Source organism: Sparus aurata, chromosome 14 (genome assembly GCF_900880675.1).
Source record: "Sparus aurata chromosome 14, fSpaAur1.1, whole genome shotgun sequence".
Taxonomy (NCBI): Eukaryota; Metazoa; Chordata; class Actinopteri; order Spariformes; family Sparidae; genus Sparus; species Sparus aurata.
Window position 1 is genome coordinate 22,561,357 of NC_044200.1, and position 27,271 is coordinate 22,588,627.

Here is a 27,271-nt window from a genome sequence, read left to right on the forward strand (position 1 = left end):
CACAGCTCATCGCCTCGTCTCTTCAGCGTGACAGAACTCATTTTTCTCCCTCATGTCGTATTCACAGATCGTCAGCGTTCGCCTCCTTATTCGCCGCACAACTTCAATTTGTTTCCTATTTTCTCCGCTGCAGCAGTCATTTGTTTCAGGCCGCCGTCTGCGTTTCCTCTGGGCAGCAGCTGATTAGGTCAAGAGCTGTTCGTTATTGCCGCATCCACATTTGAGCTGTTAACAGACGGTGGAGACAGGAAGCATTAAATACACAGAACGGCTGAAATTACTTTTTCACCAGCCCAAACTGTGGCAGATGTGTGCAGCATTTTCTGAGACATAAAACCTTCTGCATAGTTTAAACCAGTCGGCATCACGGTTCAGGGGTCTGGAAGGATTAATGATAACAAAGAGGCTAACATTTAATCAGTTAGGGACTAATTAACACCACATTTCATGTCTCATGTCTTCCATATGTGATTATTTTCAAACATAAAATTATTAAAAGATGGTCGAGTTTGCAGGTGATGTCAACTGATGTGTTTCAACCAAGAAAAGTAGGAAAAAAATCTTAGTGTTCCTGTTTTTAAACAAGATTCCTGTAAATTTCTGAGTTTATAGGGTGCACTTGAATGCAGCATGACATCCCTGTGGGCAGGTTGGAGTTGCAGCTCCCTTTTTAGAAACCTTCACTTTAATCTACTTTGTCAAACGAGCCTCATGTCTCTCTTCTCGTCGCTGCAGATCGTCCCTCGCTTTGGGCCTCTGAACGGTCGCATCTCGGTGACCATCAAAGGCTCCAACATGGGAATAAAGAAGGAAGACATCAAGAAGATCACGGTGGCCGGAGTGGACTGCGTTCACCAGGAGGACAGATACTCCGTGTCCACCAGGTGACCTGACAGCAGACATGATAGAACCCTTCATGTGCAGCGCTGCTTGTTTGGTATTTAACCTCCTCCTCTCTCTCTCTCTCTCCGTCCTCAGTGTGGTTTGTGAGATCGGCCCGGCGAAACGAGCTCCCCCATCGGACCTCCCATTCGTGCCGACCCACAGCGGCGCCGTGGAGATAGAAGTGGAGGGAGGAAGAAGAGGGACATCGCAGGTCTTCTTCACCTACCGGGTACTTCAGATTCTCTTACAGGCTGTTACGTAACCGGACTCTACGGTGTTGTTATATTCTCCTTCACTCGAAGGTCTCTGAAGTCTGTTTTCAGACAGAAAAGAGGTTTGTAGATTTAAAGGGATATTCCGGTGTAAGTTTAATCCATGGTCTAACACACTGTGAAACTGTGTTAGACTCCCTCTCGAGAGATCAAGTTAGCAGACCGCTAATTTACGGAGTTTTATCAACCTCAGAAACGACCGCACGACAACAATACACTGCAGTAAATGGATCCAAATATAAACCGCCACCAAAAAGCCACAAATAATGCTCAGAACAGCACCAAACTTCAGCAACAGTACAAATAGGGTCTCAGCACATAGTCCGGGGCATCTAACCTCCGCTAGCTTAGCTGGATTTCTATTGAAAAGCTGACTAAATTTACCACTCTTCTGCAGCAGCTTCCTGTTGACGGGAAGTCCTGACGAGTCGATTACCGAGTGCAGTAGAGTTCCGCGGCTCATGGATGAAAATGTATGATTATGACTCCATGGAAAAGCAATCAAAGTTCATATGTGTCTTACCTGCCAGTTTATAACAGTTATTATCGAGAGCGGACAGGGAAAAGAACGGAATTGAGCATTTCTAACCGCACTCGGTAATCGTCGCGTCGGGACTTCCCCGACCCGGAAGCTGATGGAGGAGAGTTGAAATCTGTTTTTAGCTTCGCAATAGAAATCCAGCTAAGCTAGCGGAGGTTAGATGCCCCGGACTATGTGCTGAGACCCTATTTGTACTGTTGCTGAAGTTTGGTGCTGTTCTGAGCATTATTTGTGGCTTTTTGGTGGCGGTTTATTATTAGTAAATTAGCGGTCTGCTAACTTGATCTCTCGAGAGGGAGTCTAACACAGTTTCACAGTGATTTAGACCATGGATTAAACTTACACCGGAATATCCCTTTAAGTCAGTCTAGGCGGATGGTTCACATGAAGCGTCGGTCTTGAGACGAAGAGATTCAGACAGAAAAAAGCTTTAATTTGGTGGTTTGCAGGTCGAGAGAGGTTCAGATGAAAGTGCTGATTCTAAGGATTAGTATCTTGGCCGGTCCGGGCAGAATTTAATGGATCACAGTCGTCTTAAATAAGCAGACTGAAGCCAGGAAGAGGCCGCGCTTTCAATCATTTTTTGTAATTTCTGTTAATTGTTTTGGGTCTTGAGGAAAACAAGACAATCAATCCGTCATCAAAGGAGAAGAAGAGGTTGTTCGCTCTTCTTACTCATCAGCAGAGTCGTGACGACTTGATTTAAAATGTCCGATTAAGGAGCACAATTCTTAATCAACACATCAGACTGTAATTAAAGACTTATTTTTATTCAGTATTTATCAAAGCTTACAAGCAGCCAGCAGTGTGGGCTGGGTTGAGTTCTCTTCGCCAACGTGGATTATTCTGGTTGTAGTTCCAGCAGACGTCTTTAGATTAGACTTTAATTTATATCACATCGTTAACTTTCATCAGATTATTACAGGATTTGGGTCGAGATCGAGGCCAGAACCAAATGTTCAAGTGTGTTAACCTGCAAATCTCCAATCAGTGATTTGTTTTTGCATCACCCAGAAACTCCTCCAACACCACCCGGCCTCTCTTAACTCTGCTTGATTGCGTCCTTGGGTTTCGTGAAAAGGTGCTTTTATAAATCCAAGCTATTATTTAATTATTTAATGGTGTCATGAACAGGAATGATGCAACACTCAGCCTAATATTCCTGCCGCCTCTCACGTAACAGTTATTTGTAAAGAAGCGTCGACAAAGTAAGCGTTAACACAGCGACACATCCCGTCTGCTTTACTCAACGCAGGATTCGACTCTCTTAACATTTGATTTATTCAGTAGTTTGATCTCCGCCTCGACCGCTCTTCCATCAGAAATACAGAATTTGTTTCTTGTTTTTGCGACTTAAAACATCTCGGATCAACCTGCAGGAAACTTGAGAAAAATCCAGCATCCTGCAGCCTCTGTGTACACACCTCATCAAAGCCTGTGAGGCAACACAGAACACGGTGTGACACGACTGCTTCAAACCCCAGAGATCAACATTCAAAAGCTTTATAACAAAGTTTATAAAAAAAACACCGACAGTCTTCCTCCAGCGGGGCGCAGAGAGCGATCTCGCAGCGTGAAAACGTCCCTCGCATACAAACTCACCCCGAAAAAAAAACCTCCGAGCGGAGAAAATAAATCTGATCAGATGCGTCTCACCTGCTGCTCTGTGTTGTTTCTCAGTTGTTTAATTTCAAAACCTTGCTTCTCATTTTTCGTACTTCTCGGCGCTGATGAAAAAGCTAATTAAAGCAAACTGCTGAGAACAGAACGAGTCATTTTCCTCAGCAGCGGTGCGTCTCCGCCTGGAAAAACCCTCCGACTTTATAAAACTTCCCCCCTCGGAGAATCTCCGACTGCGAGAACAGAAATATTAAACCGATGCTGCAGAAAACACTAACGAGAAGCGCTTCACTGCCGTCTAATGTGATAACCAGAGATTCTTTATTTAAATCTGTCTTAAAAACAGAAATATTGTTTCTCTTTTGTAACATTTCACACTGTTGTTACAGCTGAAGAAGGTAAACAGGAAGTGTGGAGATCACAAGAGGTGAAACTCATGAGATCATTTAACTTTAATCAGCTTTTTAAGGACGTTTTCAGTTGTTTCTTACGTTCTCGCTTCTCAAGTTTCTAATCTACGACCCGTAAACGTGCAGAGGAAGCGTCTGGCTGCATGTGTGTGATCAGGAGACCTGCAGGCTCGCAGAATCAGTCGTTGTCTCCGGAGGTTGAATCGTTTTCATGATGAGCTCCGATGTCTATACAAAGACTGATGAGTGCAGCTGATGAAACTCTGCTGAGAAACGAGCAACAGACTGATTTTTACCATTTCTTTCCATCCGTCATGAATCTGCCGGTGGATCTCTGGAGGTCTGAGTCTCTGTCAGAGCCCAAATCTGGAACTGCGTGTTCGTTGTGTTTGTGTGTTTCCGTCTCAGTTTGTTCTTCCTCCTGTGCTGCGGGGTTTTGTTTGTGTGTAACTTTCTAACAACCCGGCCCGAGTTGTCATGACTTTGTGTCTCTTTTGGGGGATTTTTTTTCTTTTCTGCTCTGGTGTTTTTTTGCAGGCTCTCTCAGCCAGAACGGCAACAAAAACCAAATGCTGGAGTCTATCTCAGCAGCTGCACACAGCACACTCGTGCTACGCCAATTTTAGAAATCATTGTTTCACTCCTTCGCTCTGGATTCATATTTACACCTTTTTTTCTTATTCCTCTCTCTCTCGCTCTCTCTCCTGCTCGCTTCCAAAACAAACCACAAACAACTTCTTTCACGCGCTGAGCTCGACTGCTGCGTCTTAATTCTCCAGACAGATTGACTTCTTAAATTTCGAAGCCTCTTTATCCTCCAGTGTCGCTGTGAATTAATATCCCCTCTTGTTTTGTTTGTCAGCGGCGAACAAAAAAAACCTTCCAGTACAAACAGGAAAACCGACCAGCTGGTGTGCTGCAGCCTTTATCAATATACCTCAAGAACCACACGCTGATAAAACTATTTTTTATTTTGGTTTTTTGGTTTTTTTTCCAGTCACAGCTCGCTGTCTGAATACTGCGGGGAGTTATTCAGCTTTAAAAATGTGCTTTGGTTGTGATCAAAGTGTTTCGTACCTGCAGGAACATAAAACGTGAACTCTGTTTATTTAAATTTTAATGTTCCTCATTTAATTTTTCTCTTTGTTTTCTTTTTTTTTTCTCTTTCTGCCGGTTGGTTCTGACAGATCTGAGCTTTTTTATTTCATTCTTGAAAAGTGAATAATCTAATGTCAGAGCAGCGTCACAGAACTGTAGAGGATGTTATACGAACTAATTGGAAGTCTTAATTAAGTAATAAGAGTAGAGAAAATAATCAAAGCAGATAAAAACACAAACACATCATCAGCTTGTGTTTGGATTGGACAAGAAATGTTTGTTTTTAACACTTTTTAACCACCTTTTGTTTCTTATTAAGGTATTTTGAAACTTGGGCGCCATTTTTTTTTTTTTTAGATATTTTGGGGTCTAAATGAGTAAAAAGTATAAAAAATTAGTCATCAATTGTGAACAGAAGTCACACAATAACATGATCACACAGACTGGATATGTCCGTTTTCGGCGCGGTTAAATTGCTGTTTTTTTAAATGGAGTCTGGTGGCTGTGAAGAGAGCGATACACCTAATCAAAAAGCATCTTACAGTTTAACAAAAAGGTTTTATCTCTGTTGGGATCCTTTCCACAATGTTGTCAGACACCAAGATAATAATCTGAGCCTGTCAGTGGAAAAACAAGCACTTTAATTAGATGCAACTTGAACGGTCGAGGATTTAATTGCAGCCATTTCAGCCTCTAACACAGCTGCCAGCTGATCTGCAACATGTCTCATAGGTAGCAGAAGTTAGTTGTCAGTTCTGAACAAACATGTTAAAACACCAAAGTCAACCAGCTGATCAGTAGACCAGAACCTCCTGTGTTCTGTGAAGTTAAATCCATGTTTTTCTAAATGGAGTCTGGTCAATGTGGAGAGCGCGATACAGCAGCTGTTTCTGGTCATACAATCTCACAAGGTAGATGAAGTTAGTTGTCAATTTCAAACAGATGTGTTTAAAACCCAAAGTCACACCATTATATGATCAAACTAACCAGCTGATCAGTAGACCAGAACCTCCTGTGTTCTGTGAAGTAAAATTAGTGGTTTTCTAAATGGAGTCTGGTGTTGCGAAGACAGCGAGACAGCGGCTGTTTCATGACAAACAAAGAAGAATCTTACTCATCAACTAAAAGGTCTGTCTCTGTAGGGATCCCTTCTACTCGGAATAACAAATACTTTTAGTAATATATAAAATTACTGTTTTTCTAAATGGAGTCTGGTGTCGGTGGAGGGCGCGATACAGCAGCTGTTTCTGGTCATACAATCTCACATGGTAGATAAAGTTAGTTGTCAGTTTCAAACAGATGTGTTTAAAACCCAAAGTCACACCATTATATGAACAAACTGAGGTCAAATTAGCGGTTTTCTAAATGGAGTCTGGTGGCTGTGAAGTGAACGATACAGCAGCTGGTTCTTGACATACAAAAAGGAATCTTACTCATCAACTAAAAGGTCTAATATGTAGAGATCCTTTCTACTCGGAATAACAAATATTTTTAGTAATATGTAAAATTACTGTTTTTCTAAATGGAGTCTGGTGTCGGTGGAGAGCACGATACAGCAGCTGTTTCTGGTCATACAATCTCGCAAGGTAGATGAAGTTAGTTGTCGTTTCAAACAGATGTGTTTAAAACCCAAAGTCACACCATTATATGATCAAACTAACCAGCTGATCAGTAGACCAGAACCTCCTGTGTTCTGTGAGGTAAAATTAGTGGTTTTCTAAAGGGAGTCTGGTGGTTTTGAAGAGAGCGATACAGCGGCTGTTTCTTGACAAACAAAGAAGAATCTTACTCATCAACTAAAAGGTCTAATATGTAGAGATCCTTTCTACTCGGAATAACAAATACTTTTAGCAATATATAAAATTGCTGTTTTTCTAAATGGAGTCTGGTGTCGGTGGAGGGCGCGATACAGCGGCTGTTTCCGGTCATACAATCTCACAAGGTAGATGAAGTTAGTTGTCAGTTTCAAACAGATGTGTTTAAAACCCAAAGTCACACCATTATATAATCAAACTAACCAGCTGATCAGTAGACCAGAACCTCCTGTGTTCTGTGAGGTAAAATTAGTGTTTTTCTAAATGGAGTCTGGTGGATTTGAAGAGAACGATACAGCAGCTGGTTCTTGACATACAAAAAGGAATCCTACTCATCAACTAAAATATCCATCTCTGTAGGGATCCTTTCTACTTGGAATACAAATTCTTTTTATAGACATAATGTTGTCGGTCAAAGTTTTGCAAAATTATTACATTGGAGCCATGTAAGGAGCCAGTTGAGGCAATCCAAAGAACCGATACCGAGAACATTTTGGTATCGAAATGGCTAAAAGGTAGATAAAGGTAGTTGTCAGTTTCAAACAGATGTGTTTAAAACCCAAAGTCACACCATTTATTATGATCAAACAGTAGACCAGAACCTCCTGTGTTCTGTGAGGTAAAATACGTGTTTTTTTTAAATGGAGTCTGGTGGTTTTGAAGAGAACGATACAGCGGCTGTTTCTAGTCATACAATCTCACAAGGTAGATAAAGTTAGTTGTTGGTTTCAAACAGATGTGTTCAAAACCCAAAATCACACTATTATATGAACAAACAGTAGACCAGAACCTCCTGTCTTCTGTGAGGTAAAATATGTGTTTTTTTTAAATGGAGTCTGGTGGTTTTGAAGAGAACGATAGAGCAGCTGTTTCTAGTCGAACTTTAAGGATCTTATTCTTTAGCAGAAAGAAGTACCATCTCTGTAGGAATCCTTTATAACTTGAATAATGATCCGTGCCACAAACCGACCTTCATTCTTGCGGGAAAAATCAAGTCTGACGCGATCGAACATCAGAGTGAAAGCGAGTTTCACTGGTAGCTAATCTATATCTGGATGACTCATTCTTCTACAGCTTTTACACTATGACATCTCTGACGAGTAACAGATGTAATCATCTTCTCTGTCCAGGACCCCAAACCAGTCGCTGTCCACCCAGCGAAGGGTCCGGCAGCCGGAGGGACCAGGATCACCATCACAGGAACCGACCTGGACACCGCGACGAAGGACGACATCGCCGTCACCGTGGGGGGATTTCCCTGTGAAGTGTAAGCCTCTTTCACAGCGTCACGTATTTATTCAAGTCCTCCTGTGAGACAGTTAAACATTTAAATCTCTCTTTTCTCAGCCTGTCGTTTGGCAAAGAGATCACCTGTAAGACCGGGAAGTATCGTGGGCAGAAGGTGCCGTCTGACCTGCTCCCGGTGCAGGTGAAGTACGGGAAAAACACCACCAAGGACGTGACGGCTGCTTACCAGTACTCTGAAAACCCAAAGATCACAGATTATAACCCCAAAGCCAGCTTCCTGTGGTGAGCATGACTTCCTACATTGTGTACGGCATGAAAACGTCTGAAGTAAATACACATGTAGGTGTTTAAGTTGCAAGTTAGTGTGTGTTTAATTAGGAAATACCTCGTTTGCATAATTGCACATAAATAATAAATAACATGAATAATTGTTTTAACATTTGTAATCAAGTGGGGAAGTTTCACGGGGATATATATTAACAATGAAAGTAATTAAAGTTGTTTGTGTGTGTGTGTGTGTGTGTGTGTGTGTGTGTGTGCAGTGGTGGACGGAGGATCGTGGTGATGGGAAACGGTTTCGACCTGATCCAGAAAGCCACGATGAGAGTCCAGCCCGCCTTCGATGAGTTCACACAGAACCCCACACCTGTAGAGGTAAGTGTGTGTGTGTGTGTGTGTGTGTGTGTGTAGTGTGAGTCCAATATTCCCTCCCTGACTTCCTCAACAGGACCAGATGTCCGTCACCATGTGTTTTTCTTTGATAATCGTCTCTTAGAGAAATCGTTTTATTGACGTTTTGGCTGGAATATCTTCTAATTAGAAATGATTAATCACTGATAAATTAATCGCTGTGAAGAGTCAAACCATTAAAACATGTGTACAGAAACATCAACACATCACGTAAATGCTCATCAAACCTGTTCAGTACATTTTCTCACACCAGTATATTGATTTATTGTAAATAAAAATATCGCTGCTGTCCGTTCAGGAGCTGAGAAGGAAAACAAATACTTGTCAAAAATGGTCGAGTATTCAGCATTTTCCTGTTTTTTCTTGTTATCAACCCTTTATTTACATTTTAAGACAGAAAAAGACGATAAATCTTTCTTGTTTGGCGTCTAAAACAGCTTCGGATTCAGTTTTTCTCTAAGTTTATAACTCTACACGGTATCAGAGGTGTTTGACAGTGACAGGATTTTTAATAAAAAGCACAATACCGGCTGGTTGTACTTTAAATCGGTCCACGGCTTCGGCTGACAGTGAAAAGCCCTGAAAGGAAAAGAAAAGGGACGACGCTTCTATTTCACCGCTGAGTAGCTTTGAGTGACAGAGTCTCTGAGGAACGATTCACCGCGGGGGGGGGGAGAGAGGAGGGGAAGTCGTTTTATCGTCGCCTCATCAAACGCTGCAACCTGAACCTGGAGGAAGACGGAGGGAGGAGGGAGGAGGGGGGGAGGCACAGTGGGGAGGCAGAGAGACGAGAAGAGAGGAGATGGAAGGAAGGAGGAGGAAGTCTGAAGTTAAAGTTACACCTGCACAGAAAAACTGGAACCAGCTGGAGGGAATAAATACAAACTGAAGTCTCTGGAGACGCTTTTTCCTTCAGCGGTCAGAAGTTTGGTTTGAAGTAATCCTCTGTGGACGGTTAGCTGGACGTGCTAATGTTAGCATTTTGTTCTGCTCTTCCTCTGGTGCGTTTGGTTTTTAGGAAAGGCTTAAAAATGTCGTGATAGAAGAAATATTCAGATCCTTTAAGTAACAATACCACAGAAGAAGAATAACTTGGTGTGTGTGATGAGTTTCACTGGTTAGATGTTTAAGATTGAGATCATTTTGACTCCTTTATCTCCTGTTGGCTGGTTTTAATCTACAGCGACGCATCTTGTTCTGTGAGATTGTCATGTGTTTGTGGCGTGGCTTCTGTTTTCAGTCTGTATTCAGCTTTGTGATAAGTAACTAAAAATGAACATGAAGGAACTAAAGGAAGAAAGAATTTCCCTTTGCTTTGTTTTGTTTTTAACTTTTTTCCACAGAAAATGCAAAGAAGATGAAAAACTTTCGTGACAAAACATAGAATTGATTAATTAATTAATTAATTATTAATTTTTTATCAGGTAAAACTTTTCACGTTAATTTCACAAATTAAAAATACAGTTAAGAAATTTAAGAAAGACAAGATTATCCTGGCAGAAACTTTTAAAATCTTTTGTTGTTGTTTTGCCTGGCAAAACTTTTTTGTGCATAAGTTAACAATTGTTCTTTTTTAAAAAAAACAAAGGAACTTAGAAGAAAAATTATCCTGAAAAAACGTTTTATTTTTTTTTCTTCACCTATTTTTCTTTTACACAAATTAAAAAATAAGGAATTTATTTTCCTTAAAAAAAAAATTTTCATAGATTTTTTTTTTTTTTTTTCGCATGCAAAACTTTTTCTTTTTCATATTAGAAATAGAATTAAATAACTTTGAAACAAAATTATCCTTAATTATTATGAAGAAAATTGTCTTTTTTCTGTTTGGCCTCACAGGGCTTCCGTAGTTGCTCCTACTGTTCTATTTTTGTTGGCATTTGAGGAAATTTAATAATGTTAAATAATGTAATCTAATCTTGACTGAATGTCAAGGCAGAAAACATTGTGACACAGCTTCTTCTTCTTCTTCTTCTTCTTCTTCTTCTTCTCCTCCTCCTCCTCCTCCTCCACCTCCTCCTTCTTCTTCTCCACCTCCTCCTCCTCCACCTCCTCCTCCTCCTCCTCCTCCCCCTCCTTCTTCTTCTCCTCCTCCTCTCTCAGTTCGTCCAGGAGGCTCTGAGTAAGAACGACACCGTCCTCCAGTTCGACTCTCCTCCTGCCAACAGCTCCGACAGCCAGTCTCTCCGCACGTTTCTCCAGCTGGACAACGTGAAGGAGGAGCTGAAGAGCTTCGACTACCACCCCGACCCCACCTTCAACCAGCTCAACAAGAACGTCATCACCGAGACCAGCATCATCATCGTGACCGTGAGGAGGACCTTCCAGTAAATCTACACTTTCGCCGCTCGTCACCTCTCCATCTGTTGACTTCACTCTCTTTGTTTCGCTGTCGTCAGGGTCGAGGTTTCTCCAAGGCGATGACGGCCAAAGAGGCTCAGGCGTTCGTCGGAGATGCTTCCTGTCACGTGAACATACTGCAGGTAAACACACACCAGGCGCTCCGTCACAAATAAGGTTCATGATGGATCGACGCTGCAAAGATGGAGCTGATATTGGATATTATATGTGATATCACACAGTCACATTATTCACAAATTGAGCTGAGGTGGAGTCTGTCACGCTGCAGAAGCACCGGCTTCCAGAAATACAGCGTTCAGCCACAGATGAAAATGTTTTCCTTCTTCCAAAACAGAAGAGGAACGGAGTCGTCTGTCATCACCTATAACGGGTGAAATGAGAGAATATGTGTCCGGCATTCGTTAAAAAAATTTTTTTAGAAAGTGTTCCGACAGGGAAAACAAAAGCAGGAAACTCAGGTGGACGATTTAACAGAGTAAACACTGAAAACAGGAAGGCAAATAAACATCGGATGTCGGCGTGAATCAACACCAGTGAAAGCGATAAAACAAAACAAATAAAGAGAATAAAAAGACATTTACACTCAGTAATGGAACTTCCTCACAGTCAGGAAGCAGCGACACTTCTGTGAGGAGATTCAGATTCAGATTCATGGCATGACGCTGGTGTTTCCAGACGTACATGGAAGGATCATTTTACAGACCTTACAGATAGAATACGATCTATTAGTTCCACACGGGGATAGCGAAAGTAGAAAGCATCAAAAAAGCAGCGGGAACAATATAAATAAGACAGAAAAACTGGGCCATGTGCTCGTCTCTGCCGTCACTCCTACTCAAGTTTCCAGCAGCGTAGACGCGGGAGTGAAACCGTCTGCTCCGACAGTTCAGAATCGATTCGCAGCTGTTCTGGTTCAGGCTCATCCCCAGAAACCCCCCAAAACAACATTGAGAAACCTGTGTGTAAAGTTTGAAGACGTACTGTGAGGCTGCTGTTCCTCTGTGATGATGTTTTATATCACACAGCCAGTGAAAATGTACCGCCGGTCCAGTTTTTATCTCTTCTCCTTGGGCCATGTCCATATATCGATATGTTGATTGAACCTACTCTTTAGTTCAGGTTATTTCTATGTAAACATTATTAATACACCATCAGTATCACAGTCTAACTGACTCTTTTCTTCCAGGATGATAAGTTGATCCTCGACGCTCCGTCTTCGCAGCCCAGAGCCAAATCCAAATCCAAACGCCAACGCAGAGACACGACCAACGACCTGCTGGAGCTCGTGGTAAACACACCGCCCAAATATTTTGTGTTATTTGACTAAAGTATCAGAGGGTGGTGCTGAAAACTACCTTTACACTTGTCCACCTTTTAGATAATCACTATAAAAGTGGGTTAATACATTTGTAGGCATCATGTTCTTAAAATGAAAATTTTTTAAGCCCAGTTCGTTCACTGTGCTGCTCAGTAATTTAACCCCTTGCTTCAGACAGAGATATTACAGGATATGATCTGTAATAAACATGGTCAATTCAGCATGACTTACACTTCAAGAATATGTAATTATATTCCATGTCCATCACAAATAAACATCCAGAAATCTGCTAAAAAATCATCGTGAAAAGACAATTCAGAACTTGCCTTAGAATTATCACATTTTTAAGATTTCCCCTGAATCAGAGTGATCCAGTGAAAGCTGTCTGTTAATCCATGTGCACACTGCGAACAGGAACTGCTAATGCTTAATTCGGCATGCTTTTAACGCCTTCATAATGTTCTTAAATCGACCTCTCTCCAGGTGAAGTTTGGTCACGGTGAGTGGAAGGTGGGTTCAGTCTACTACGCCAGAAAAGACGACATTCCTCTGGCCATAATCATCCCGGCAGTCATCGTACCGATGCTGCTGTTCATCGCCGTGTCTGTCTACTGCTACAGGTTCGACAAATCATCAAATTCTCAAGGGATTGTACGTTTTTATTCGTCTGTGTTGATCACTTAAACATCCTCCTGTGGCTGTGCACCAACAGGAGGAAGAGTCAGCAGGCAGAGCGAGAGTACGAGAAGGTGAAACACCAGCTGGAGAATCTGGAGGAGAGTGTTCGAGATCGCTGCAAGAAAGAGTTCACAGGTACGCACTCTTTTTCCAAGGGGGACTGGCCCTAGTAATCCCCTCACAAACACTTATTTATCTTGTATTGTAAAATGTATTTTCACTTTAAAAAATGAAGTGCGAGGCTCAAAAGAGGAAAACGTGTCTGACAGCGAGCTCGATGATCTCGCCAAGAAGCCCCACGCGTTGGTTTCCGTCGTCGGAGCCGAGCAGCAGACGCAGCACAAACTTGAACTTTCCTGTCAGCATCCTGTCGCACGTTGCATCCACAGATTAGAGGACGTTTGCCTCTTTGACAGTTTATCTCCGTAACGTGAAGTCCTGCCAGCACGATTCAGCAGAACGGAGCTTTGGCTCATGCATCAGAAACTTTCCCCCCGCAGGTCTTCTTGGCGAGCTCGCTGGACCGTTTTCATCTGAATGTGACAGCTCTGTTACTGAGCTCAGGGGGTCAGCACACTCTTCACACGTCAGACGTTTTCTTCTGGAGAGAGATTAAGAGAATACTCGATCAAAAGTGCTTCAACTGGAGCGTCCAAATTAAAGATGCACAAGTTCAGAATGATCATGGAAGATCAGAGAGCGTAATTGAACATTTGCTGATTCCTGTGCCAAATGATATCAGAGAAGAAAGATGAGATATGACAATTCAGAACTTGCCTGAGAATTATATCATTTTAGGTTTTCTTCAGTATCAAACTAATCCAGTGATAGTTGTCTGCACATCCATGGTTACACTGCAAACAGGAAGTGCTAACAGCTGATTCGGCACACTTTTAATGGCTCTACCAGTTAAATATTCTTAGAAATCATAAGTATTGATCTCACGTAAGGATGGACAAAGGCAGACTCATGATTTCTGACCAGCAACAGGTGATTTTTTCTGGCTGAAGTAAAAACTGTCCTCATCAGATTTTGGCCAATTGAGTTGGTCTCTTAAAAATGAGAGTTTTTTAAAGGGAGTCTTGAACTGGAACTGCACTCAGTAGAGGTAACAGTCCCTTTTAATTAATCAAGCCTTATCCAATATCAGATAAAACCTTTAAATCGACTATGTCCAGATTTCGTTCGTGTCCGCATTAGTCGTACTTACAATAATATAACTGACGGGACATTTTATTATTCTTCTGCGTCAGATCTGATGATTGAGATGGAGGACCACACCAGCGACCTGAGCGAGGCCCGGATCCCCTTCCTGGACTACAAAACCTACACCGACAGAAACTTCTTCCTGCCCTCCAAAGACGGCGCCAACGACGCCATGATCACCAGAAAACTACAAATCCCAGAAGCCCGGCGGGCCATCGTGGCTCAGGCACTGAACCAGTTCTCCAACCTGCTGAACAGCAAAACCTTCCTCATCAACGTGAGTCTGAAGCTCTGAGCTCCTCCATCGTTCTGTGTTTCCCTCCTTGTTTCTGTCTCATTCAGTCTTTTTCTCTCTGTCAGCGTTTACAATTTATTTTTAATTAACTAATAGAAAACCTTGTTTTTACATCCGACATCAACAATAAAACATCTGTCAGCTGGGAGATGAGATGATCACTTTCGTAGCCAATTTAATATCTCTAAAAAGTAATAATAAATGTCAGAATCTTATTATATTGAGTATAATCAGATCCGTCTGCATCTACTGGGGTATTAAACATGAAGTGGTGGCTGAACAAGACCCCAGAGTTTGGACCAGGGTCAGATCTTTGGTCCTAAAGGTTGATCTGGGCCTCTCATTAGTACAAAAACAGGATTATTCAATTAAACACACAGTTTACTACATTTCATGTTGTCTATAGTGCATTTAAGGAAAAGGTCTGTTTCTCCATACATTGGATTTCGATGATAAAAGCAGTTGAGTCGTCCTTGGATTGGATGGATTTCTTGCTCCCGACCAAAACTACCTGATCAAGATATTTATCTCGGGACATTAGATGCTCACGTGTAGTTTGAATGAAGGTGACGATGCTTTAAACTTAAGAAGCACGCCTCCGAATTTCGTTAAAGATTCACGATACGAACAAAAATAAACTGAGAATAGTAGGTGTCCTAGAATAGATCCCTGCGGTACACCCTTTGGACAGTCTGATCGGTTGTGAGTGGACCTTGACTCGTGTTCTCTGCACTTTAGTTCATCCGCACGCTGGAGAGCCGTCCGGACTTCAACGCCCGAGCTCGGGGTTATTTCGCCTCGCTGCTGACGGTGGCGCTGCACGGAAAACTGGAGTATTACACGGACATCATGCGGACGCTGCTGCTGGAGATGATGGACGAACACGTGCAGAGCAAAAACCCCAAACTGATGCTGAGGAGGTGAGGACGGGGCGGATATACGGCATTTGTATAACCACAAAAGATGTGTCTGCATTTATTTACACTGTATTATTTTCTGTAACCACAAAAAACAAGTTTAGAATGGCAGAAAAATGTGGTCTGTGCCGTCCTAATGTTTTATCTGTTGTTTCTTCTGTGTGTGTTTGTGTTTCTAGGTCAGAGACGGTGGTGGAGCGGATGCTTTGTAATTGGATGTCCATCTGTCTCTATCAGTTCCTCAGGGTAACACACATTCTTTCACTTGTTCCCTGTTGTTTTTTTATTTCCGTCTCTCTTCGATGTGTTTCTTCTTTCTTCTCCCGTTTCTTCAGTTATAATTAATGTCCTCTCCGTCTCTCCTTTGTCGAAACCTGTTCACTGAACCTGTGTTACTGTAGCTCCGTTCTCTGTTGGTGTTCGGAGTTTCTATAATTTAACGTTCTTGTACAAAGCATCTTTTCACACTTTTTTATTTGATGTGATTAGGATGAGAAGTTAGTCCCTCAAACCTAACAAAGTCCTGCCGATGTCAAAAAAGTAAAATTTTTTTCAGATTTATCAGATTCTTACAAGATACAAGTTACTTCTCAGATTATGATTTTTGCAGACAAAACAAACAAAGAGTTCTTAAAATGAGATGTTTTGCTACAGAAGATGAATTGGTGGGCTGTTCTGATAATCAATTTTAATATAAAAACATTTGATTGTCTCATTTAAAAGAGCGTACACCTCCGCCAAGGCTCACCAGTCCCCTTTAATTAAATTAAGACTAATAACCGTTGCTAATATCATGTTTCTAACCCTAATTTTTTCACTGTACAGCAGCTGAAAACACATTAAAATCCTCCAGATCCTGGTTTATATTTGGATCCACATTAAAATGTTCTCACTCAAATATAACAGCCACCTACATACGCCTGTATTATCCCCTGATAAATGAACGAAAATGTTGAATTTGATTTGCTGCACCAGACCCCTTTTGAAAAAGCTTAAATTTAAGGAATTACAGAAGGAGAGAACATGTTTTGGATCAGCGTGTGTTTTATGAAATGACTGTCATCAAACCAACATGAGTCTGACACTGTTGGTGTTTCAGGACACGGCAGGTGAACCTTTATACAAACTGTACAAAGCCTTGAAGCACCAGGTGGAGAAGGGACCGGTGGACGCCAAGATGAAGAAAGCCAAATACACGCTGAACGATACGGGGCTGCTGGGAGACGACGTCGAGTACTCGGTGCTGGTTAGTACACAAACGCTGTCGAACACAAAGAGACACGTGAAGCGTCGCGTCTGCTTTATTCTGCACACTTTGAGTTTGTTGTGCGTCTGACGGGTGTGTTTGTGACGTCAGACCCTGCAGGTGTTGGTGCACGGGGAGGGACCAGATGTGACTCCGGTGAAGGTGTTGAACTGTGACACCATCTCCCAGGTGGGTGTTTGTTTTTCTGCTGCAGGTTTTTTGTTCTCAGTCTGTTTTTTAGAGCTTTGTTCGCCGCCCTCTGCAGCAGGAGAGGATTTTATTCTGCTCAGCGCCTGACGGAGATCAAGATAATGTTATGATGTATTCCTGAAGTTAGTATCCTCAGTTAGAAATTTTAAAAACCATACATCTTTAGCTTCAAGGTGATTCAACAAACGTTCACATCATGTAGTTTCAGCTGACGGGGAGGCGTGAGGATTCATCCCTCTGTGACATTTCCAGTTTTGATGCATGAATATGAGATATGATTTTATATTTTATCTTAATGTTTTGCTCTCCAGGTGAAAGAGAAGATAATCGATCAGGTGTACAGAAACCTGCCGTACTCACAGAGACCGAAGGTGGAGTGTGTTGCTCTGGGTAAGAAACCGCTCAAAGAAAACATGATTATTATTCATATTTTATTATTATGTTGATATTTATTGAAGGCTACAATATCCAAGGTCACAAAACAGGAGTTTGTCGCCTCCTGCAGGCTGGTGGAGGAACTGCAGGAGGCAAAAAAATGTAAAGATGATTATAAACAATTTAAATCAGATTTGACTCATTTTGATGGCAGATTAGTTAATGAGAACGTCAGATGTAATAATACTGTTACACACATACGTAGACTGTAAAAGCGCTGAACACTGATTCAAATTAATGTAAATTAATCAGAGAGATAAAGAGAGTATTTGATTAATTGACTCTGTTACAGCAGCCCACACGTGAGACTCACACAATATCATGAAGACGCTCAAAGAGATAATTAAATGTATAAGTAATTAAATGAGAAGATGTCATTGAGATCCAAGCACATGAAGGTTTTCTCTCTCGAGTCCTTCGCGTCTCGTCCCGTCTGACGCTGGTTCTCTCGTCCGTCCACAGAGTGGCGTCCCGGCTCCACGGGTCAGATCCTGTCCGACCTGGACCTGACCTCCCAGAAGGAAGGACGCTGGAAGAGACTCAACACGCTGGCTCATTACAACGTGGGTCTTCAGTCTGCTGCATGTTTGTCGGTCTAAAAAATGTGCGAAAATGAAGTGTTTCGTACGGAAGCCCTAAACGGCCATGCATTCATATATTTTATTTCCTCCGTTTTCCCGAGATAACGGGATAATTTTCTCGAGCACTCGTGATAAAGAAACTTTGTTTCCCCGAGATAACACACCTTCGGACACACCGTAAGAGCTTGTACCCTTTATCAGCAGGTGCACAGTAAATCATTTCATCACATTCAGCAAAAATCATGCAGGCACACTTCAAACACGCACACACACGATTCACAGGAACACAGATGTTCTCGGTTCACAGCGAGACGCTTTTTCAAAATAAAAGTCCCGCATTTAGTGTCTAATATAATTAATGAAATAATAACCTGGCTTCAAAGAATATCAGTTAACCAAATGGAAACAAGATGTTCTTATTAACTATTCACATTAAAGGTCATTTACAGTCGTTACACTCGTTATCTTGGGAAAACAAAGTTTCATTATCTCGAGATCTCGAGAAAATTATCTCGTTATCTCGGGAAAACGGAGGAAATAAAATGTATGAATGCATGGCCGTTTAGGGCTTCCGTAGTTTCACACAAAAAGGTGTCTCTGACAAACCTCCCTCAGTCTGGTGTGTTCCTCTGAGAGGGAGGTGGTCTGACTGTAACATCACCTCTGAGTGTGAGAGCGGTTTCTCACCTTCACCTCAGCGATAACCAAAGGTGTAATAATTACCTGCTGCTTCTGTGAAGCTTTAAGTTGACGCAGCGAGTCTCGTTCCTCCTGCAGACTCTGGATGTTTTTAATCATCTCTGCGTCCGTGTGTCGACTGCAGACCGCCGAAACCACCGAAAAACTTTTCAGTGGAGGGAAATGTCGAGCCACGAGAGACTCCCCCGTCTGACATTTTAAAACAAAGTGTTTATTGAGGGAAGACAAAGAACAGCTTGATAACTGAGAGCAGAGTTCAGTCCGAGTGATTCAGGATTTAATCAGACGGGTTTAATGAAGTCTCGTCTCGTCCTGCAGGTTCGGGACAACGCAACGCTGGTTCTGTCCAGAGTTCTGCACACGCAGTCCTTCCACCAGCACCAGGACAGCTACGAAGAGAGTACGTACACACACACACACACACACACACACACACACACACACACACACACACACACACACACATTGATTTACATATGAAAATTCCACAAACCCTCAAAGCTTCTGTTCTTTGAGTTACTGGAAAAGTCCATATCTGTATCCTCAACTGTGCAAAGCATTTAAAAGTTCAGAAAACACAAAAAAACGACTAAAATTCAGATGGAACAGCGTCTCATATTTCACCCTGTAGCAACATAACATACATAATTAACAACCGGCAAATACAAAATCAAGATTTTGAGTTTCATGTGCCTTAGATAACGTTAGAATAAGAGTTTTAAACATTATTAAAAGGGTAGAAATCTCACAAAATTGACACATTGTGTCCCACTGGAGGTTTTTTTTTTTTTTGGTTTGTTTGTCTTTTCTGGCCTTTTTTTTAAGAATACGTTTAATGCAATCAAAGACAGAAATGACAGAAACCTCCTCTGAGTAACTTCCGTCTTACTAAACATTCAAGTCACGTGACTGATCAGCTGTTGCTGCTCTGAGAGAAATGTTTCCTCCTGTCTTCCCGAATGTTCCCGTTCCCAGATGAATTCCCAAATTCTCCCGTAGATGCCAGAGCGACCGTCTTCTTCTGCCAAGTGTCGAATACGTTGTGAGCCTGATAAGTTTCTCATGCAAAATGAATCACCATGAAATCACTCTGAACAGAAAACTCTCTGCTGGAGGACGACAACACGTTCCACCTGGTGAGACCGGCAGACGAGATCGATGAGGTGAAGTCGAAGAGAGGCAGCATGAAGGACAAGGCGATGACCAAAGCCATCACTGAGATCTACCTGACCAGGCTGCTGTCTGTGAAGGTACGGCTGCCAGTGTGTGTGTGTGTGTGTGTGTGTGTGTGTGTGTGTGTGTGTGAAGATGTTTTATTCAACAGAAGTTCACTCGACAACAATATAAACACAATACTTTCTTCCTGCCACCATGTTTTTTAAAGTAAAAGACTTTCTCTGCAGCCAAAAGTTTTATCTCTCTCAAACTTTAAGCACAAACTTGTTCAAATCTGTGTTTGTGTGTCAGGATGAGATAATAATCCATCTGTTCTTCGAGCTTTATATGTTTCTGCGTGTTATTTTCTTCAGGGCACTTTGCAGCAGTTCGTGGACGATTTCTTCCGCAGCGTGTTGTGTTCGGGCTCCGTCGTCCCGCCGGCCGTCAAATACTTCTTTGACTTCCTGGACGAACAGGCGCTGAGACACGACAACGTGGACGAGGAGACGCTGCACATCTGGAAGACTAACAGGTGAACTTCTGAACGACAATCAGCTGTTTTTACTGTTTGCATCACCGTTCAAAACCCAGTTATTATTGACCATATAGTAGAAATACATGATGAATGTGTGTTTTCTCCGTACAGCAGTCTGAAACACGAATATATTCAGTTTAAAGCAGCAAATCCTCCAATTTGAGTCATCAGAGAATGATTATTTTTAGCTTTTTTGCTTGAAAAACAGTGTTCCTGAAATGTTAATTATACACATTAAGACGTGTGTGATCAGTATCCGGGCTGTAAGTGAGAGACTAAAACTCTCCTTTGAGTCACTCGGACCGCCTCGCTCGGATCGCCCTGTCAGAAAACGACTCTGACGGCTGATTCGCGCCTCGTTCACCGATGATTCAACGTCCGCCAGCTTCTCTTTAAAGCTCCTCTGAATCTCAGCTGGAGAGATTCGATTCGACAAAGAAAACCTGCTACGAGAAATAATTACACCGCTTCTCAAAGCTGTGTGTGTGTGTGTGCGTGTGTGTGTTATACCTCATCAGCTAAACGAGGGTATAATTACATCCTCGCCGCTGCTGAAGCGGCCAGACGCCGACATGAAAGCTTGATCTAATCGCCGGCCTGTTATCAGGACGGATGAATGATGGCAGACGAAGACGAGACAGAAAGATTGTTTTTCCTCACATCCCGCTTTTGAACTGGCCTTGAGCTCCGGCTGTCAATCATCTGGAAAACACACACACACCAACATGATGGACAATGAAATATTCATCAGCTGAAGTGAATTATTGAGGAGGGTTGTGGTCTGCGGAGGTGGAGACGGCAGGAGGAGATGAAAGGATGGAGGGAAGGAAGCGGTGTCAGCAGGTCTTTAAAAAGTCTGGAAAAGTCTGAAATTGACGGCGAAGGAACGAAACTGAGTCCAAGCTTGAGGTACTTTTACTTTCAGAGGTTTAAAAAAAAAGTGTTTTCTGTCTCCACAGCTTGCCTTCGAGGTTCTGGGTGAACATCCTGAGGAACCCTCACTTCATCTTCGACGTCCACGTGACGGAGGTGGTGGACGCGTCGCTGCACGTCATCTCTCAGACCTTCATGGACGCCTGCACCAAATCGGAGCACAAACTCAGCAGAGTCAGTACACGCAAATAAAGATCGCACAATCTGTTTTTAAGAGTCAGGAAACGTATCGCACCTCCCCGCTCTGTCTGCAAATAAACACACACATCACTGGAACAAACAGACGCTCAACAGCTCACAAACCTGAGCCGTTTTTAAGGGAGTCCGGGGAAATTTGACATTTTTACTGTCAGCTGCTAAATGACAGAGAGAAACATCTTAATGTGTTGTATTCAATGCTGAATTTACAAGAAGACAGAGCTTATTTAGAGCTTTACTTAGCAAAGTTTGGCAAGGTTTCATAAGTTTCTCCTCACTCCATAACTCTGAGAATTGAGTGATTTGTAAAGGGAGTCTGGTGATGTTGTGGTTACTAGTCCCATGGTGTTTATACAGTGTGTTTATAACATCTGCTGCTAACATCAGCAGGCTAACAGAGCCGAAACATGTCACTGAGATTACAGTGAACATCATGGACGTCTGTTGTTGTTGTTGTTGTTGTTGTTGTGGCGTCTTCTTGTTGTCTTGTGAGTCTGAAGCCACATTCAGAGGAGCTGCTTGTCCTTCTACTTATAAAACAACCTCAGTGTGAAAACATATTGAGTCAAAAATATTAGATGGAAACCTGTTTGAAAGCCAGAAGAAAACATAAAGCCATCAGAGGAGCAAGAACCCATAAAAAGCTGATCAGATGTTCCAGTTTCTGTCCTGTTTTTGTTTACTTTTGGCTATTTAGTGCCTCTAAAAGTATGCCGAATTAGCTGTCACCACTTCCTGTTTGAAATAAATCTGTGGCTGTTTAGACAACTGTCAGTGTATGATTATGATTTTGAAGAAAAATTTAAAATGTGAAGATTTTAAAGCAAGTTCTGAAGCTTCTTTTTTCATGTTTTCTAAGCCGTATCTAAAACTAAAAGCACCCCCACAATGCTTCACTGCTGTCAGACGTCTTTGTAGGAAACTGGGGTTAATTAGGACATGAACCCTGGACTGTTTGAACATCACACACTGATGATAATTAACAGTGCAGGAGAATCCAAGGGAGGATGTTCTCTGTAATATATCTTCACTGCACAGAGAACAAAGTTCTGGATGTTCTGAGGAGCCTGAAACTGATATTTCATCTGTTCTTTCTTTCTGCAGGAGTCTCCGAGCAACAAGCTGCTCTATGCAAAAGAGATTTCAACGTACAAGAAGATGGTGGATGAGTGAGTTTCTAACAGATTATTGGGTCCATTAGTGTACAGCTTCAGGAGCATGTTTTTATTTGCATGAGTGGGTTTTTAAAATCTTCCACCGTGTTCCTTTGGAGGTCTTCAAGGTGTTTTAATGCTTCACTGAGCAGTTGTCAGACATTAATAATTAATCTGAAGCTGCTTTCACACCTGTAGTTTGGTTCAGTTGGTCCACACCAAGCAGAAAGAAATGACACATTCATGCATTTTATTTCTGGTTCACACTGACTTCTATAACACACAAGCCAGCGCAGGTAAACAGGAGTTTGTACAGACTTTACAGGTCGATCGCTGATTGGTTACAGCTGTCGTCCTGCATCATCATCAATCAGATTCAGGTGACTGACAGCAGGTCAGGCAGCTCTAATGTGTGTTTGTATGTTTCTCTGGTGTCACAAAGAGATCAGGAAGAAACAACTGAACTACTTTACTGTAACAATTAGTGAAATGATTCCACTTCATGTTGTGAATAATGACAAACAGGGAGAGACGGAGGATGAAGAAGCATCCTGTGCAGAAATCGAAATAATAAACTACTTAAAATAAGATATATATAAATATATACACAACTTAAAGGGATATTTTGGTGTAAATTGAATCCATGGTCTAACACACCGTGAAACTGTGTTAGACTCCCTCTCGAGAGATCAAGTTAGCAGACCGCTAATTTACGGAGTTTTATCAACCTCAGAAACGACCACACGACAAGCAATACACTGCAGTAAATGGATCCAAATATAAACCGCCACCAAAAAGCCACAAATAATGCTCAGAACAGCACCAAACTTCAGCAACAGTACAAATAGGGTCTCAACACATAGTCCGGGGCATCTAACCTCCGCTAGCTTAGCTGGATTTCTACTGAAAAGCTGACTAAATTTACCACTCTTCTGCAGCAGCTTCCTGTTGACGGGAAGTCCCGACGAGTCGATTACCGAGTGCAGTAGAGTTCCGCGGCTCATGGATGAAAATGTATGATTATGACTCCATGGAAAAGCAATCAAAGTTCATATGTGTCTTACCTGCCAGTTTATAACAGTTATTATCGAGAGCGGACAGGGAAAAGAACGGAATTGAGCATTTCTAACCGCACTCGGTAATCGTCGCGTCGGGACTTCACCGACCCGGAAGCTGATGGAGGAGAGTTGAAATCTGTTTTTAGCTTCACAATAGAAATCCAGCTAAGCTAGCGGAGGTTAGATGCCCCGGACTATGTGCTGAGACCCTGTTTGTACTGTTGCTGAAGTTTGGTGCTGTTCTGAGCATTATTTGTGGCTTTTTGGTGGCGGTTTATATTTGGATCCATTTACTGCAGTGTATTGTTGTCGTGCGGTCGTTTCTGAGGTTGATAAAACTCCGTAAATTAGCGGTCTGCTAACTTGATCTCTCAAGAGGGAGTCTAACACAGTTTCACGGTGGTTTAGACCATGGATTAAATTTACACCGGAATATCCCTTTAAACAGATCGCTTCCTGATCAGTTCACCATCAGCAGCTGGATTTATTAGTAGGTCAGATGTGCCGCCAATAAATTCTGCATTCTGTTTGTTTTCACACCACAAATGAACCAAACCAGAGACGAGGCGAACGCACCGGGATTCATGACACAAAAACAGGAAATATGCAAATATGTTATTGAGTTTTAAAAGAAATGTTTGATGCACATATATACATATATATTATCTGTGTGTGCAGTTATTACAAAGGCATCCGACAGATGGTTCCAGTCAGTGACCAGGACATGAATACACACCTTGCTGAAGTTTCCAGGGTAAGAAACACCTTCTGACTGACTACTGTTTGTTATTTTATACTTCACAGCATTTCAAAAGAAAAATATGGCACATTATAGATTATTTCAAGATTTAACTTCTAAAACATGACGACTGCAAGAGATTTAATTACCCAACAGTATTTCAATCTTATCTTTCAAATAAGTCTCATACTAAAACCAGTAAATTTAAAGATATTTTGCTTTTTATGATCTCGCATTTCTTTTTCTTCAACCACCAAATGAACATAAAATCTGACTTGCTAGAAGTTTGTGGAGATATTTTGAATATTACAACCATTCCTGTAAAATCTGCTTTATATTTGAAGTGCTGGATTTGAGCTGTTTTAATACTTATTATTTGTTTCCACTTGGCAGCAACACACAGACAAGCTGAACACCCAGGTGGCCTTACATCAGCTGTACCAGTACGCCAGCAAGTACTACGATGTGGTGAGAAATGTTTCAGCTGTAAAATGTTAAAGTTTACAGTTTTATCGTTGCATATTTAGTCTGTATAAATATGACAATCTTTACATTTTGTGTCATCGACTCCTTCAGATCATCCAGTCGTTGGACGAGGACCCTGCAGCCCAGAACAAACAGCTCACCCTCCGCCTGCAAGGGATCGCCGCCGCCCTGGAGAACAAGGTCACCGACCTTTGACCTCTGACCTCACGGAGCAGCCGAGGGGGAGGAGCTAACTGCTACTAAAACACAGGATGTTGTTTTCAATTTAAGGACTCAAAGGAGGACGAGCTCACGGACTCTGCCGAATGTTTGATTCATGTAAGGACTGAAGTGGGAGGAGCTAGTGGACCCACAGGAAGCTGTCGACCATATATGGACTGAAAGGGGGAGGGGCTATGGACAAATGAAGTGTTAAAGTGGAAAGTGAAGCGCTGATATCTACAACAGTTTTACGGCTTGTTTCCACTAAACAAATACCGCGGAGGTATGCAAGATGACCGTAACGTGGCTGCAGACGGTGAAATCAAAGGGTTATTTTTTTAATCGCAGCTCGGGCGTTCGGTTTGTGTAATCCTCGTCCTGGCTGTTTCTGTGTTAGCTTCTCTACACCACAAATTTAATTTTTTTCATTTTAAGGATCGAAGAAGAAAGTGCCACACAAGGAGTGAAGAGTGAAGCTGTTTTTTTGGACTATTGAAGTAACGAGACATTACCAAATATTTTCTTTTTGATACTCAGCCCTTTTGGTTGGACGTTGCGGCTGCTCCAGGACGCTTTGTGACCACTTTTTCCTCGTCGTATTTACAGCAAAGTTTATGAACTTTGGATGTAAACACTGATCGGAGGTCAGTTTTTCTGTCTGGTAACCAGGAAATCTGACCTCGTCAGCAACAAGGCCCGACATGGATGATCTTTTACCTTAAAGCGAGCTCAAATTAAAATAATCAACCAATGAAAACCCACTACGGTACACACCACTGGCCAATCGAGGGTCTTGGTTTGTCTTGATGGCACAATTAAGGGAGTGAATTCAGGGTACGAAGTCCAAAAATCAGTGATAGACTTTTCTTGTATCACGGCCAAATGTTGTGTTTCATATCAGATTATAAGCGGTATGTGTTTCTACGCCGATGACTCAACTTCATCCCGTTCAGTTTGTTTATTTTTCTTTGTATGCAGGCTTGAAGCAGCAGCTTTGTATTTTCATTTACATGAGATTCATCGTTTTAATGGACAGTGCCACTTTTTTGTTCTTTCATAAAGTGTTAATCAGGGTTGTCCATTATGTCACATCCTGTGCTGAAGTGTGTGTATGAGTGTGTGTTCAGTAGTTATCGACGCAGATGCCACTCTGTTTTTACTTTCTGTGAAAAATCATGACTGCCTAATAATCATGTGCTCTAAACAGCCAAACACATTTATTTTTTAAGTGTGATTTGTTTTAGTTTTTTGATCTGTGTAATTTCACTTCCTTCATATATAACGCTGAATTTTTTTTCTGCTTTTTAACTGCACACATAAAAAGAAATGACTTTAAGTGTCTTCTGAAGACGAGGTACCAGGGGTCATTTAGAAAGGCTGAAAATAAATTCAAAAATTAAGGTGTTCAAGTGTTAAAATTGATTATTAAATACGTTTTTCGTTTATTAAATCCAATTTGTCCATCGCTAGAGTTATCTTAGAGCTGCACAATGGCAAATAATATGCAACCAATATGACTACACTACCTAGAATACAACCACCGAGTTCTCAAAACTCACAATTCAGACTTTTTAAAAAAAAAATGCAAAGTTCTGTTTTTTTCCCTCAAAACTCTGAATTTTGAATTATTTTTCAATTCTGATTTTTTTAATTCACTTTCTTTAAAAAAAAAAACCACTTTTTTTAATTCTGATTTTTTTTTTTATTCAGACTTTCTTTAAAAAAAAAACACTTTTTTTTAATTCATTTTTTTAAATTCAGACTTTTTTTCAAAAGATTCATTTTTTTTAATTCAGACTTTTTTTTTATTCACTTTTATTTATTTTTTTTATTTAAAGTAAATTCTGAGAAGAAAAAGACAGATTTTTTTTTTTTTCTTTTTTTACAGTGGCCTTAATCCTCTTCTGTATCTACCAGACAGCGAGTTAAAGGCCAAGATTGACATCTAACACTTTATTGTCCTTCTTATTTCTGTGGAAAAGTTAATAATGCCTAAAATAAAATCAAACAAAGAAATATAAAACTCATGATGTACACACAATATTTCACATCAACACTTGACAAAAATGCCAAACTATTTCTCACACAATACCTTTAACACATAAAAGGAAAATATGTTTAATCTTACAATGACATTATGGATCACGGATTATTGGAAAAGGTTTGAATCCAGTTATCAGTCAGACCCATTTGTCCACTGACAGTCTTCTTAGAGCTGCAGGATGACAAAATATAAACATCGACTGCGACTAAACTACCAGAAACTGTTTGACTGTGTTGTCTTCATC

General features: G+C 41.4%; 2 protein-coding genes across 2 annotated transcripts in view; one reads left to right on the forward strand and one right to left on the reverse strand.

The window, feature by feature from the left end:
* Positions 1–26,433, forward strand: part of plxnb2a.1 (plexin b2a, tandem duplicate 1) — a 180,537-nt gene extending 154,104 nt beyond the window's left edge. The window contains exons 20-44 of the mRNA XM_030440172.1: positions 736–884; positions 979–1,114; positions 7,771–7,907; positions 7,988–8,170; positions 8,431–8,542; positions 10,679–10,885; positions 10,975–11,058; positions 12,123–12,224; positions 12,738–12,874; positions 12,967–13,067; positions 14,186–14,415; positions 15,172–15,353; positions 15,530–15,596; positions 16,450–16,596; positions 16,708–16,785; positions 17,118–17,196; positions 17,704–17,804; positions 18,840–18,921; positions 19,620–19,771; positions 20,051–20,211; positions 21,174–21,321; positions 22,450–22,514; positions 24,236–24,311; positions 24,690–24,764; positions 24,873–26,433. Coding sequence (XP_030296032.1) covers positions 736–884; positions 979–1,114; positions 7,771–7,907; positions 7,988–8,170; positions 8,431–8,542; positions 10,679–10,885; positions 10,975–11,058; positions 12,123–12,224; positions 12,738–12,874; positions 12,967–13,067; positions 14,186–14,415; positions 15,172–15,353; positions 15,530–15,596; positions 16,450–16,596; positions 16,708–16,785; positions 17,118–17,196; positions 17,704–17,804; positions 18,840–18,921; positions 19,620–19,771; positions 20,051–20,211; positions 21,174–21,321; positions 22,450–22,514; positions 24,236–24,311; positions 24,690–24,764; positions 24,873–24,977 — 3,096 coding nt within the window. The 3' untranslated portion in view covers positions 24,978–26,433. The remainder of the gene's footprint in view (positions 1–735; positions 885–978; positions 1,115–7,770; positions 7,908–7,987; positions 8,171–8,430; positions 8,543–10,678; positions 10,886–10,974; positions 11,059–12,122; positions 12,225–12,737; positions 12,875–12,966; positions 13,068–14,185; positions 14,416–15,171; positions 15,354–15,529; positions 15,597–16,449; positions 16,597–16,707; positions 16,786–17,117; positions 17,197–17,703; positions 17,805–18,839; positions 18,922–19,619; positions 19,772–20,050; positions 20,212–21,173; positions 21,322–22,449; positions 22,515–24,235; positions 24,312–24,689; positions 24,765–24,872) is intronic.
* Positions 19,779–27,271, reverse strand: part of nup107 (nucleoporin 107) — a 32,845-nt gene continuing 25,352 nt past the window's right edge. The window contains exon 28 of the mRNA XM_030440173.1: positions 19,779–19,826. The gene's annotated coding sequence lies outside the window, so the exon portion shown is untranslated. The remainder of the gene's footprint in view (positions 19,827–27,271) is intronic.